The 12,235-nt window shown below is 37.8% G+C and overlaps 1 protein-coding gene across 1 annotated transcript in view; it reads right to left on the bottom strand.

The window, feature by feature from the left end:
* The window catches only part of gnai3 (guanine nucleotide binding protein (G protein), alpha inhibiting activity polypeptide 3), a 26,079-nt gene extending 14,844 nt beyond the window's left edge, over positions 1–11,235 (bottom strand). The window contains exon 1 of the mRNA XM_046870516.1: positions 10,563–11,235. Within this exon, the coding sequence (XP_046726472.1) occupies positions 10,563–10,680 (118 nt within the window). The 5' untranslated portion in view covers positions 10,681–11,235. The remainder of the gene's footprint in view (positions 1–10,562) is intronic.
* Positions 11,236–12,235: the final 1,000 nt, after the last annotated feature.

The raw sequence follows: 12,235 nt of genomic DNA, 5'->3' as shown, positions 1-12,235 counted from the left end.
GGGCAAATCAGATCACATAAGGTGAAAATATGGAAAGTGGGAAAATATATTGTCAGCTGCTGCTCATGCCTTTTTCTGCTGACATCATGTCTCAGTTATGTAACAACCATACACATCCTTTTGTTGTTGCTCAAACAATAGGTTACTAAACAATAATCATGTCTGACTCCAAACGCTAAATAGAATATAAATAAATCATGTACTGTTTTGAAACATTGCTCTTAGCTGAGTTTATGATGCCATCATTCTTCATAAGAGCTCTACAACCACTAGACAAAAAAAAAAACCGCAAAGCACCGATATTCCATCACCGTATAGTACAATAGGTCTATGATGCTTCCTTTTTCAGAGTCCCTTCGTTCCCAAACAAGCTGATCATCTGGTTAAACGTTGTGTGCTGCATACTGTGAATTGTTCCCAAGAAGAACTTCTTTCGAATCATGTCCCCTGCATCACAAATTGGCAGGGAGTTCATATTTAACAGCACATCAGCAATAAATAAATAAAAAGCTGTTCACATCAGCAGCATGGCAACCACAACATAACAGCTCTCTCCTCTCTCTCTCTCGCTATCTATCTATATACACACACACACACACATCTAAACTTATTCACACAAAAAAGTACATCATTTTTACATTACTGTTTACATTCAGATTGATCTCACCTCCAGTGTGAGAATATTCGGCTAATTATCTTTACAGTATAGATTTTCAGGAAGGGGGAAAAAAAGCAATCCACATTTACAAACATTTAATGTGGAAATATTTATAATCGTCTCAGTTTTCGGAAGAATATCGATTATATTTGTTAAAAATGCAGCGGTTATTTCACATCTCATTCGGCCATTAAACCTCTTTTATGTGAGTAAGCATGTGTTAGTAATGGTTTACAGGAATCTGTTTTTTTGTCTTATAGTACGACTACATGGTATAGTAATCAGAGTCAAATATAGCTCAATTGTTATGGTAGCGAGTGTAATTGTGGGTACGAACAGAGAAAGCTTTATGGTACTTATACAGAAAAAGTTGAACAAAAAGCTTTGATTATTACATTGGCTTCTTCTCATCCCGTACACTGTCAATTTCAGTTTTACTTTCGAGGAGGTTCTTTAAACGAGACAAATTTCCACTCTACATACAATTAAATTAACTAAATCTGTATATGTACTTAAACAAGGCCACATATCACTTATCTGTAATGTTTTTACCCCAAAACACTGGAGACTGTCGTCATTAGTCATTTGTCACTATGCAAAATCATGACGGATTATACAGTGACCACAATTAGTTTAATATTGGGTTATGTGGTTAATTATATTTACATTTGGTTTTTTTTTTTATGAACTCACTAACATTTGCTCAAATGTGTTTTTGTGCCCGTGGTAACAGCTCTCAGTAGGAATGCTTTAGAACAGGACATCATTTATTTACATTTCATATATACGTTCTGGTATCAGATGATGTAGTCTTGAAGTGAAATTCTTATGTTGGGCATCAATGAAAGACTGTAGGTTCATGTTTATTATACAGCTGTGATATAAAGTCAAAGCCCCCCCTACAATCCATATTTCCACCGTGGATCTGCCTAGCACATGACAAAGTGACTACGGGTAATCTCGTGCTTCATGCTTTCTATCCATCCATCCCACAAAATACTATTTCATTAAATTTCAGGTTGCACAAAGCGTCTTTATAAATTATGATTTAAGTTCATAGTGTGATGGATTTAAATTAAGTTTATGCTTCACACACAGTAAATGTGACGGGGAAAACAGACTCGTCAAATATATTGAACACTTGCAATACCACACTCTCGCATTTCATTGAGATCTGTACATCATAATTATAAATGCAGAATATAGAAATCAAGATGCGTTAGATAATTGACACCCCCCCCCAATAAAGCCAACGTTTGCTGCGAAAATCCAAACCAGCTGGAAAATAAGACTCGTAGGGAAATACCCGAGACAATGTGGTTTCTACACTCGGGAAAATTTGAGTTTTACTGAACTGAAACCGCAATGACTGGTTTATTACACTTCAGACGTTTTCCATCACTACTTCATTGTGGAATTGGATTTAGCTCAACCCCAAATATAAGGCATTTTGCCTACATTTTTGCCCCAAGTCATGGAAACGAACCACATCAGGGCATCACGTGCCAGAAAAAAAATTTAACAAACTACATAGACACTCCACAGGATTGAGATGTAGAGCACTGTATTTGTGTGCATACCTACACTATATGTATAAAAGTATTGGGACGCCTGACCTTTCCAGCTACATGTGGTTCTTTGCCAAACTGTTACCACAACCCTTCCCTTGACAGCCAAACCTGTTTTAGCATCACAAAGCCCCTGTCCACAAAACAAGCACCGTGAAGATATGGTTTACGTGAGTCGGAGTGGAAAAACTTTAATTTTCATTCGTTATTTTATATGCAGGTATTCAGATCCAGAATGTAGCCTGCTCTAAATCATATAGAAATACATAGTAATGTGATGGAATTAATTTTATTTTAATAAAAAATTGAATTTTATTAACAGTGTAAAAAAAACAGTTATTAGAGAAAGAAAGAGAGTGAGAGAGAAGAGATGAAAAGAGAGAAAGATGTGTGTGAATCCCAGCATCACTTGTCTTTCATTGCTTGCAACTGTATGTAACTATGGTTACAGCTGTTTAAAGGCAGCACATGCATTCAAAATGGTGATAAAAACGAACTGGAACTGCCCATCAACAAATTTAACTCGCAACTTACAGCCAATCGGGATTAAGCATTCAGACAGACCATTGTATACATTTTAAGGGGTTTCACTGTACATGTATTCGAACCAGAATCTTTCGGTACAGGGTTTTCAGTTCGGTACATGTGTAGAGGTCGACCGATATGGGTTTTTTCCAGCCAATGCTTAGAAACTATGGCAGGCGATGGCTGATATATGATTGTGCCAGCAATGCCAGGACCTTTCAGTCCAGCGACGTCAATAAACAGGAGAGAGACACCAAGCAGAGACGAGGCTCACTAACAATACAGTTCCAAACAATTACTCTCACTCTCTCTTCAAATGCTACTCATTTTCTCTCTAAAAGTTATTCTCATTTTATATATAATTTAACCAAGCAGGCATTTTATAAAAAAATGAATACAATTTTATGTTTTGCATTTCTTCCCCCTAACTGTACCACAATTGAACAGAACCGTAATAAATTCTATTAATTTGTTCTAATAGTAACTTGTTCTAATACACAGTTGTATAACAGCTAATTCAAATGGACAAATCATAAACAGAATAAAAATTATGTTTAACCATCAGTACATTTTCTAACACGACAGAATACTCATTACAGAGACGCCAGCAAGCTGCGGTTTTAAATGTTCTTATTAAATGCACAGGAATAGAGAAAAGAGCAAATGAGGGAACTACTACTAGCTGCTATGACGTGAATGAAAATGGAGGTTCCCCAAAACTAAATGTAACTATTAACTGGGGGTGAAAAAAAAGCATGACGTCCCGATATAAAACTACTAGAACTAGGTAAGCATCGTCATGATCCTCTGTTATAAGTGGGCAATACTGTTTGAGAAACATCCTCTATTGTGGTAAATGCATTATTTGCATCTCACTGCCATGTACAATGTCTGCGTTATGTCAGATAACACAATTTGAAAAAACACATCAGGAGATCAAATTCTGTGGGGAAAATAAAAACGTTAAATTCAAATCACGCCGGTATCTGCTATATAAGAGGTGCGTGAATTATCCTTTTTAAATCTCAATAACAGGAATAACCAGGTACAGTCAACCACGATAATCCGCGGGTTTTCATTTGGAACATAACTAACAGCAAGTTGCGGATTATATTCAAATTTGCAGGAATCATCAGCGGGACTGAATGTTCAGGAACGTTAGGAATAATATTGTAAACTCTGTTTTCACTAACAAATTTCATTAATCAACTTTAAAACACATTATTGTATTACAGTGAAATAATGTCTAGATGATTTCACTAAAGGTACCATAGGGGCTTTTTTGGGAATTTTGCGTCATAGAACGTAAACCCCATGAGTTTCAGGGGACCCTTTTACCAAGTTTTCGGACAAAAGAACCGCAATATCAGATCCTAATACTGTACATCTCAGGAAAGCATGCAAATGTTATTGGAGAACTGATGTTGGAGGTGTTCAGCTCTCAGCTCCTGCATTAAACATTTGAATATATAGCATCATTAAATAAATAATAATAATAAGCTTATTTAGTGACCCACATGTGTAAAGAATGACCTTTTAACGTTTGAAAAAATAATATACGTATAGATAAGTCTTTAATGCTGCCACTATCTTTAAGCGATTTCTATTGAAGGGTGGATAAATCCGGCTCAGAACACACCTGGAAGGCATCAGTAGTCCTTTACTGTAAATGAGCCTGGTGGTCATTGCACATCAGTTTCTAAAAACATCTGTAAACGATTTGCATGGGCGTGTGAATAGCTGCATAGCTTCTGTAATTACATGCTGAGCAGTGGTGGCATTTGTATTGTGGTTCTGATCCCTGCTATTAAAAAGATCAGCTGAGGATTTCAGCTCTGTTTGATTCACCGAGGCTTATTACAGTGCAACGGTATAAGGTGCAGCCTAGCACGGCCTTTAAACCTGCATCCCTGAAATGTGCAATAACCTCCCATCAGCCACGGCGGTAGACACTAATCACATTACTGATATTAAAAGAAAGAAAAAAAAGTCTTCTGAGGAGAAGCAGTATGAGGCAGTTATTGCATTTTTTTTGTTTAATGCAGGTGTTAAGTCTCTTGACAAGGTCTGTTTATCAAGTGCATTAGACAAAACAAGGCGATAATGACAACACCGCACCAAAACATGAGGATCCGTACCTTTAAAATCAAAGATAAAAGACGATGCTTTTTTAGAGAAATAAAACAATTGGCTTCGGGTAGATCGGTGTCACAACATATACAGTACTGTACCCACATGCACATCAGTGTCACTTTGACTTATTTATTTTACACCCTATAAGACAGTGAAATAATAACATGGCCTATCAAAGTATATAAACTCTACTTTTAAATCATTCAATTCAAAAAGAAATTAAGAAATATATTTTTTTTTACAGGATTAGTGTTTATTACCAAAAAACATCTTTAGCTGCAAATATATGTAGCTACACTGTATACCGTATTATGCTTTTAGTAGTTAGCAGTGAATAAATAAAAAAAAAATATGCACAGGTGCATGATATGTAAGAAAATACCTTTTTTTTTTTTTTTTTTACAAAATATGTTTATATATTATACATGTAGTCGTCTACTTTTGATGGAGATACGTTGCAAAGCCCATCGTAGGTCAAAAATGGTGCTATGACTGTGTCTTTTCCCGATGTGTCGATTTATAATTTTTATTTTCTGCTCCAAACTGGTGGCTTTCCTCCTCTTATTTTTTACTACCAGCAGGAGACATACACAGGCACTTAAAAGACATGCTTTTATCACTAAAATTGCTGAAAACACAAACTGAGAGAACTTTACTACATCGAACGCTGCTGCCTGTTGCGCAAAATGTAAAATATTTGTACAATTTTGTCATATGGCCTTGTTTATTCTCTCTTATGAAGTTAATAATATAATATCTCGTTAACAGCTTGTAATCCTTCTGAGAAACTTTTTGAACACTATCCAATAGCATCTGACTAATAGAATGAATTTTTTGGAGGATCTACAAAACAAATACCTGAGTATTAGCTGTTGAATACGAATGAATCTGTTTATGCAAACAGGCAATTTGCCGTACAGCCAGAACAACTGTCTAAAAACACCTTTTAATCATTTAGAAAGTATAAACACTTAAGAATAAAGACTAGCTTGTGATTATATTGATCAGTAAGAATCTGGTATACTCGTGTACACATTTCTTGGTTATAGATCTGCATTTATTTATGTAATTACACAAATGTCAAAATTCATTCATCTGGAGCGTCTTCAAATAAGTCGGTGCTTTAGGTGCAAAATCTGTATTGTTCAATACATGTGCAAACGTATTATACGAAAGAAACTAAACTTTCTAGTTTGACCTTATATACTGTCTTGCTGAGACTTTGCCCGAGCATGCACACCTAGTAATAACAGCAATGTGGAAAAGAAGAAATGAAGAAATTCTGCTGGACTACATGAAGCTATTGGGAGTTTCCTGATATTTTTTTTCCTGGATGTATTCGTATACGAATGGATTGTAGTTGCCACATGAACTGAAGACAGTGGATTAATTCCAGTCTGGTATTGTGTATAGTGGTCAGGAAATCACAAAAGAGCAAAATGGTCAACTAAAAAGTAAAAAAAAAAAAAAGTAGTTAAAATATTCATTCGAATTTGTCCAAACATCTGCTACTTTGACTCGCATCTCGGTGTTGTTGTCATTAGAGATTAGCAAGTGTTAACAGTGTTCAAACACCACACCAGAGCTAAATAAAGAATTCATGTACTATTGGGATGCCTCCCAAAATCCAAACCCCTCTCTTCAACCGTGACAGAACTGATCTCGTTCCAGCTAAGCCTCCATTTCCCAGGATAAATGTTTGTTCTTTTGGGGGGGGGCCTTTATTTTATGCACTGCATACTGGGCTAAACAGCCTGTGTGAAATCAGGCTCATTGAATAGCTCACCCTACTTCATGCATTCAAAGTATAAACTGAGCGCACTTCCATGCTCCAGTAAGCTGCACAGTTTAGACAAGAGCACAAAGATTTGGAAAACAAAACAAAAAAAGCCTGCAATATACTGTTTTCAGACCAGGTGGGATTTTGGAGCGGTGGAATTTTAAGAAAGTGTTAAAGGGCACGCTCCAGAAATCTGAACTCTTTGGACCTCTTGTTTCCGTCACATTGCATTCTGTGTGGAAAGAAAAGCAGCCCAGATAACGCGTTCAAAACTAAATTATAATTCGCACAGCAGAGAAGACAACAGCTTACGGTTCTTGTCACACTCTGACTTTGTGTGTTACCCAAAGGCTATAACGCTGGGATATTGGTGAATAAATAAGATTTAATGTCCATCTTTTTGTTTTTTGTAGTAGTTCGTTCCTTCAACGACTAAAAATAAACTTCCCGTTTCGTTTTGAAAATGTGTTTGCAATAAACACGTTGATGATGTAATAAGAACGTGGCCCCTCTTAGCCAAGAAGCTGACTGACCCAAGAATGAGCTGTACTACATTTATGCGCTTGCATGGATGACAGGAAAACTTTTTAGAATCAGAAACATGCATGTGTATAAAAACAATGCCAAAACTGAGCAAAGATAGTACACCACAAAGCTGCGCTCTAGATCAGTGGTCCCCAACCCCCGGGCCTCAGCCCCGCAACGGTCCATGGGTCGATTGGTACCGGGCCGCACAAAAAGAATACATAACTTATATTATTAACATTTTTATTTATTATCTGATTCTGAACGATGTTTCATTTTGGAAAAATACCGGCTTCTCTCTGCCACATCTGTCTATGACTCACTCTTGATGCATGTGAAGATGCTCGCCTCTGTCACACGTCTTACCCACATCTGCTACCTTCTTAAAGGGGCTGCTCCGGCCACTAACACATGATACATTACAGCTAAATTTAAACTCCCAAGCAAGCAAAATGAACAAAAAACAACAAAGTGGATTCACGTTTATTATTATATTTAGAAAATATCAGTTTTTACACTGCCATATCATTTTATTTTGTTTATTTATCTGCCACACATTTAAGGCTGGTCCGTAAAAATATTGTCCGACATGAAACCGGTCCGTGGCGCAAAAAAGGTTGGGGACCACTGCTCTAGATGCAGTCACCTCACAGATAGACATGATGAGAAAAACACTGTATTTATTATAAATCTTATGATGAACGCTAAGTATTAACATATAATGCAAAAAAAGAGCACGTCAAAGCTGAAATTTTCTTTTGCCACAAATAAGGACCATGGCTACACACACACACGTCCTCTCTATGGCAAATTGTATATTCTTTGATTTTGCTTAAGCCATATAAAAACACACACACAACTAGCCAACTGGCTGACCAGATGTTATAATGTTACATTAGATACCACAGTTTAGTCAGCGAAATTACTTCCGACTCTGGCAGTACACTCGAGCGCCTTCTTACCAAGTCTACAAGCGAATACGTTTCTCATGTGTCTATTAGTCGAAACTGAAATTAACATTTTAATCGACACGATCTAAATGTGATTCATTAAACATGAATCAATTACATAAAAGTAATAATCCTCCAAAATGTTCTGTGGAGTTTAGAAAGTGCCGCAGGTTCCCTAAAACATCCTTTTATTTTAGATACCACAAGTACCGCTTTACACATCACAGCCGTTGTGCTGCATGTATCGCATACACTATACAGACATACTGTAATTATGAACATCTGGCTTATGTCTCACAGACATCTGACCGTAAAACTGCCACAAGGGCGTTACTAAAGTCAGGTACTGTTGTAGGCCGAGGAGGCCTTGGGACACTCACCATTTCAACTCAAATGTGTTTAGTAGGGTTCAGGTCAGAGCTCTATAGCAGGCCACTCAAGATTTTTCCATGTAAAGCATATCTTCATGGAGCTTGCTTGGTGCACTGAGTGTGTTTGAGACTCCTAATCCAGGGGAAGGAAAAATTGACTTTACATCCAAACTCATCCTATACAATTGTGTGCGTCCAAATTTGTGGTAACAGTTTGAGGGAAGAACCACATAATTTGATATATCCTGTACATAGTTCAACTTAAAATGCACATAATGAACTCTGGATGTTGTCATTGCTTTTTGTCCTTGATTTAAGACAAGGGCTTCATCCTCCTTTCTTTCCTCACACTCAGCCAAACTAAACCCAAACACCACTTTGTGGTTTTCCAAATGAAGGCCTGTGATAGAGGGCAACCTACAAAATAGCCGTTTGTTGTCATTTGGGGCTTAGCAAGCTACTTTCATCCATGTGTCATTCGTTTGTGAACATTACACATAATACACACCCGCAAAAAAAAAAAAAAGGAAACTACCAGGTTCTATCACTCAATTCTTTTTTTGGTTGAAGCCAGCAGATGTACAGTTGGCATTTTGGATAAATCTTCTGGAAAAAACGAAGCATTAGAAATGATTATTGCACTTCATAAAGAGAAATAGGCTCCGTTTTAATACGAATTAATATAAAGTGGACTCGTTATGAATTTAGTTACATTTTAATGACATTCGGTTTCCTCATTAGTCTTAATAGAATGTTTGGTTCTCCCCACATCGACGTGAACGCCATTTTATCACTGCATTCCCCTTATTTACACGCGGCGCAATTTACAAAATCGTTACAGGTGGAAGTCTTGCACAAGTCCAACATGTCCATTAAATCGCCATTAACCCTCGTGTTGTTTTCACACTTGGCAAGGGATTTACCTTTTTTAGGAGTCATGTTGGCTTTAGCCAGCTGAGACATCTTTGGAAAAGATTATTTGGGTAACAAAACCAGTTCCCATGCCAGTGTAAACATGCATGGAGGTATTCTTTTTGTATAATGTTGCTGACGTCTATTAATACACTTTTGTAATGTTTTATTCCCCCCACACAAAACTTACATAAACAATCTGTGTAAAAAAAAAAGTGGATTATAGAGAAATGTGCTCCGTTTCATGTTCACTGAAGGAAAAGAAAATGATTGAAGCACAAAGTTTTGATTGAAGGAACCAGACATTTGTAACCCATACTGGTCAAAATCACAGACTGGCACTGACTGATCACACACACTACACACTATGGCTGCTATATATTGTACAAAGTTCTATAGTAAACTCTTTATCATAACTGATGCACAATACGGTCATTTGCACTACCATGCACTCTACAGTACATAACTGATCTGTCATATAATCTGTATCCCTATTTAATACTCATACTGTCTATATTGTCTCACATAGTCTGTATTGTCTTGTATAGTCCAAGCTGAATGTATACTTTATATTTTTGTCTGTACTTTGAGAGTCACTAACAGCTGGAACCAAATTCCTTGTGTGTGTCAACACACTTGGCCAATAAACCTGATTCTGATTCTGATCACCATCACAGTCCTCTAAATCCCTTTAAAACAACTCTCAATAGATGTCTCCCAGTCACTAGTCGCCTGCAAATCGGCTCACTTTACATTGTAATCAACACCCTGGGAAACAATATACCACTAATAACAAACCAGAACACATTTGATCTTTCTTTTCTTGCAGCCACATTCCATTGCCTTCACATATACCAATAGAGCAATGCAGCGTTCAATGCACTCCAGTGGGTAACTGTTATTTGCATGTACGTGTTTGGAAAACCGAAAACCCTAAAGAGAAGCTTTTTCTCCAACAGTACTCATGCAAATGCAATGAACCGGCTTTATTCTGATCCAAATCGACGATTTCATCTTTTTAAAAGGCACAAGACAAGAAAGGGCGTGTACGCGTGTACATGCGTGTGTGTGTATGTATTTGTAGAGTAAAAAAAATGAAGAGTAATGGTGCGTTCACTGTGCCCAAACGCACCCGCTTACCCAGCAGGAGCAGTTTGACTTCTCTGGACGCTTTCTCGCCGTCTTCCCGCAGGTTCCTGTCGATGATCTTGCTCCTCTCGATCGCTGCTTTATCCTCCGCGCTGAGGGTGCAACCCATCTTCACTTCGACAGCGTTTGTGTTAGACAACAAACAAACCGACACGACTAGAGAGCGAAAGAAAGTGATGGCCGCACTGAGCTCTAGCGATCTGGCTGCTGGTGTGCGGGTTCACACCACACGGTGAAAGGCGTTGGTTGGCTGGTTGGTTGGCGTTACCGAATTCTCACATGGGAACCAAACGAATTGGCATCCGGCGCAATAAACCCCCCGTTCAAACGGTTTTTTTTAAACCAAGTGGTCCGTAAAAGCGTGTATAAAAAAACAATAGGCGCGAGCAAGCTTCCTGACCAAACTGCAGATGTTCTACTCGGAGAAAGAAAGAAAGCTGCTGAGTTGATGGTTCTTTGATTTAAAAGTGACCACTTGGTTACACACTGTACTCTACTTAAAAATCGTTCAATATATATACACACATAGACTGAAACAAGATGAAGATATCCTTAAAAAGTATTCTTTAAAAAGAAAATCAAGCAATAAGTACGAAATTCTTCAAACTTGGTGGAAAAAATCTGGAGCGCGCGCTCAGTCCTGAGCCGTGGTGAATGGGGAAGAATGCAGCTCTGCAGGAGAGAGAGGGGGGGTTCTGTACAAATGCTGGGAAATGTAGTTCAGACTGAACCCAAGCGCCTTTGCTTTTCGTGAGGATTTGAAGAAAAGTGTTTTGTTTGTTTCAAATTGTTTCATTTTATAAACAGAGGAATTGTCGCTCGTTTAAATAAAAAAAGAAACTTGTCTGAATGTGTGCACTTGATGGCAGCTTGGGAGCCGAAACAGTGACGTGATGAGAACAGTTACAGGATTTCATGCGAGGTGCATTTGGGGCATTTGCTCCCTCTGCTGGAGGGATTCATTCATTAACTTTTGGAGTGACAATTGGATCCTGGTGGTCAGAGCTGTGGGAAGAAGGGAATGTATCCTGATAGAACTCTTCATACAGGCAATTTAGAGCCGCCAGTACACAGACATTCTTTGATTTTCTTTAGTGGTGGAATACACGAGAACTACGAAGAATATATATGCATTAGTAAATTGCATTTTCATCATAGATAGATAGATAGACTGACAGACTGACAGACTGACAGACAGACATAGTCTGTAGATAGATAGATAGATAGATAGATAGATAGATAGATAGATAGATAGATAGATAGATGATAGATGGATGGATGGATGGATGGATGGATGGATGGCCACCCAGACAGACAGATATAGTCTGTCTGGATGGATGGATGGATGGATGGATGGATAGACAGACAGACAGACAGACATAGTCTGTAGATAGATAAATAGATAGATAGATAGATAGATAGATAGATAGATAGATAGATAGATAGATGACTAGCAGACAGACAGACAAACAGACATAGTCTGTAGATAGATAGATAGATAGATAGATAGATAGATGGATGGATGGCCACCCAGACAGACAGATATAGTCTGTCTGGATGGATGGATGGATGGATGGATGGATAGACAGACAGACAGACAGACAGACATAGTCTGTAGATAGATAGATAGATAGATAGATAGATAGATAGATAGATAGATAGAT

The sequence above is a fragment of the Silurus meridionalis genome, chromosome 17, assembly GCF_014805685.1.
Source record: "Silurus meridionalis isolate SWU-2019-XX chromosome 17, ASM1480568v1, whole genome shotgun sequence".
Classification (NCBI taxonomy): Eukaryota; Metazoa; Chordata; class Actinopteri; order Siluriformes; family Siluridae; genus Silurus; species Silurus meridionalis.
Note: the sequence above shows the minus strand (reverse complement) of the source record. Positions and strands in the feature narration are given on the sequence as shown.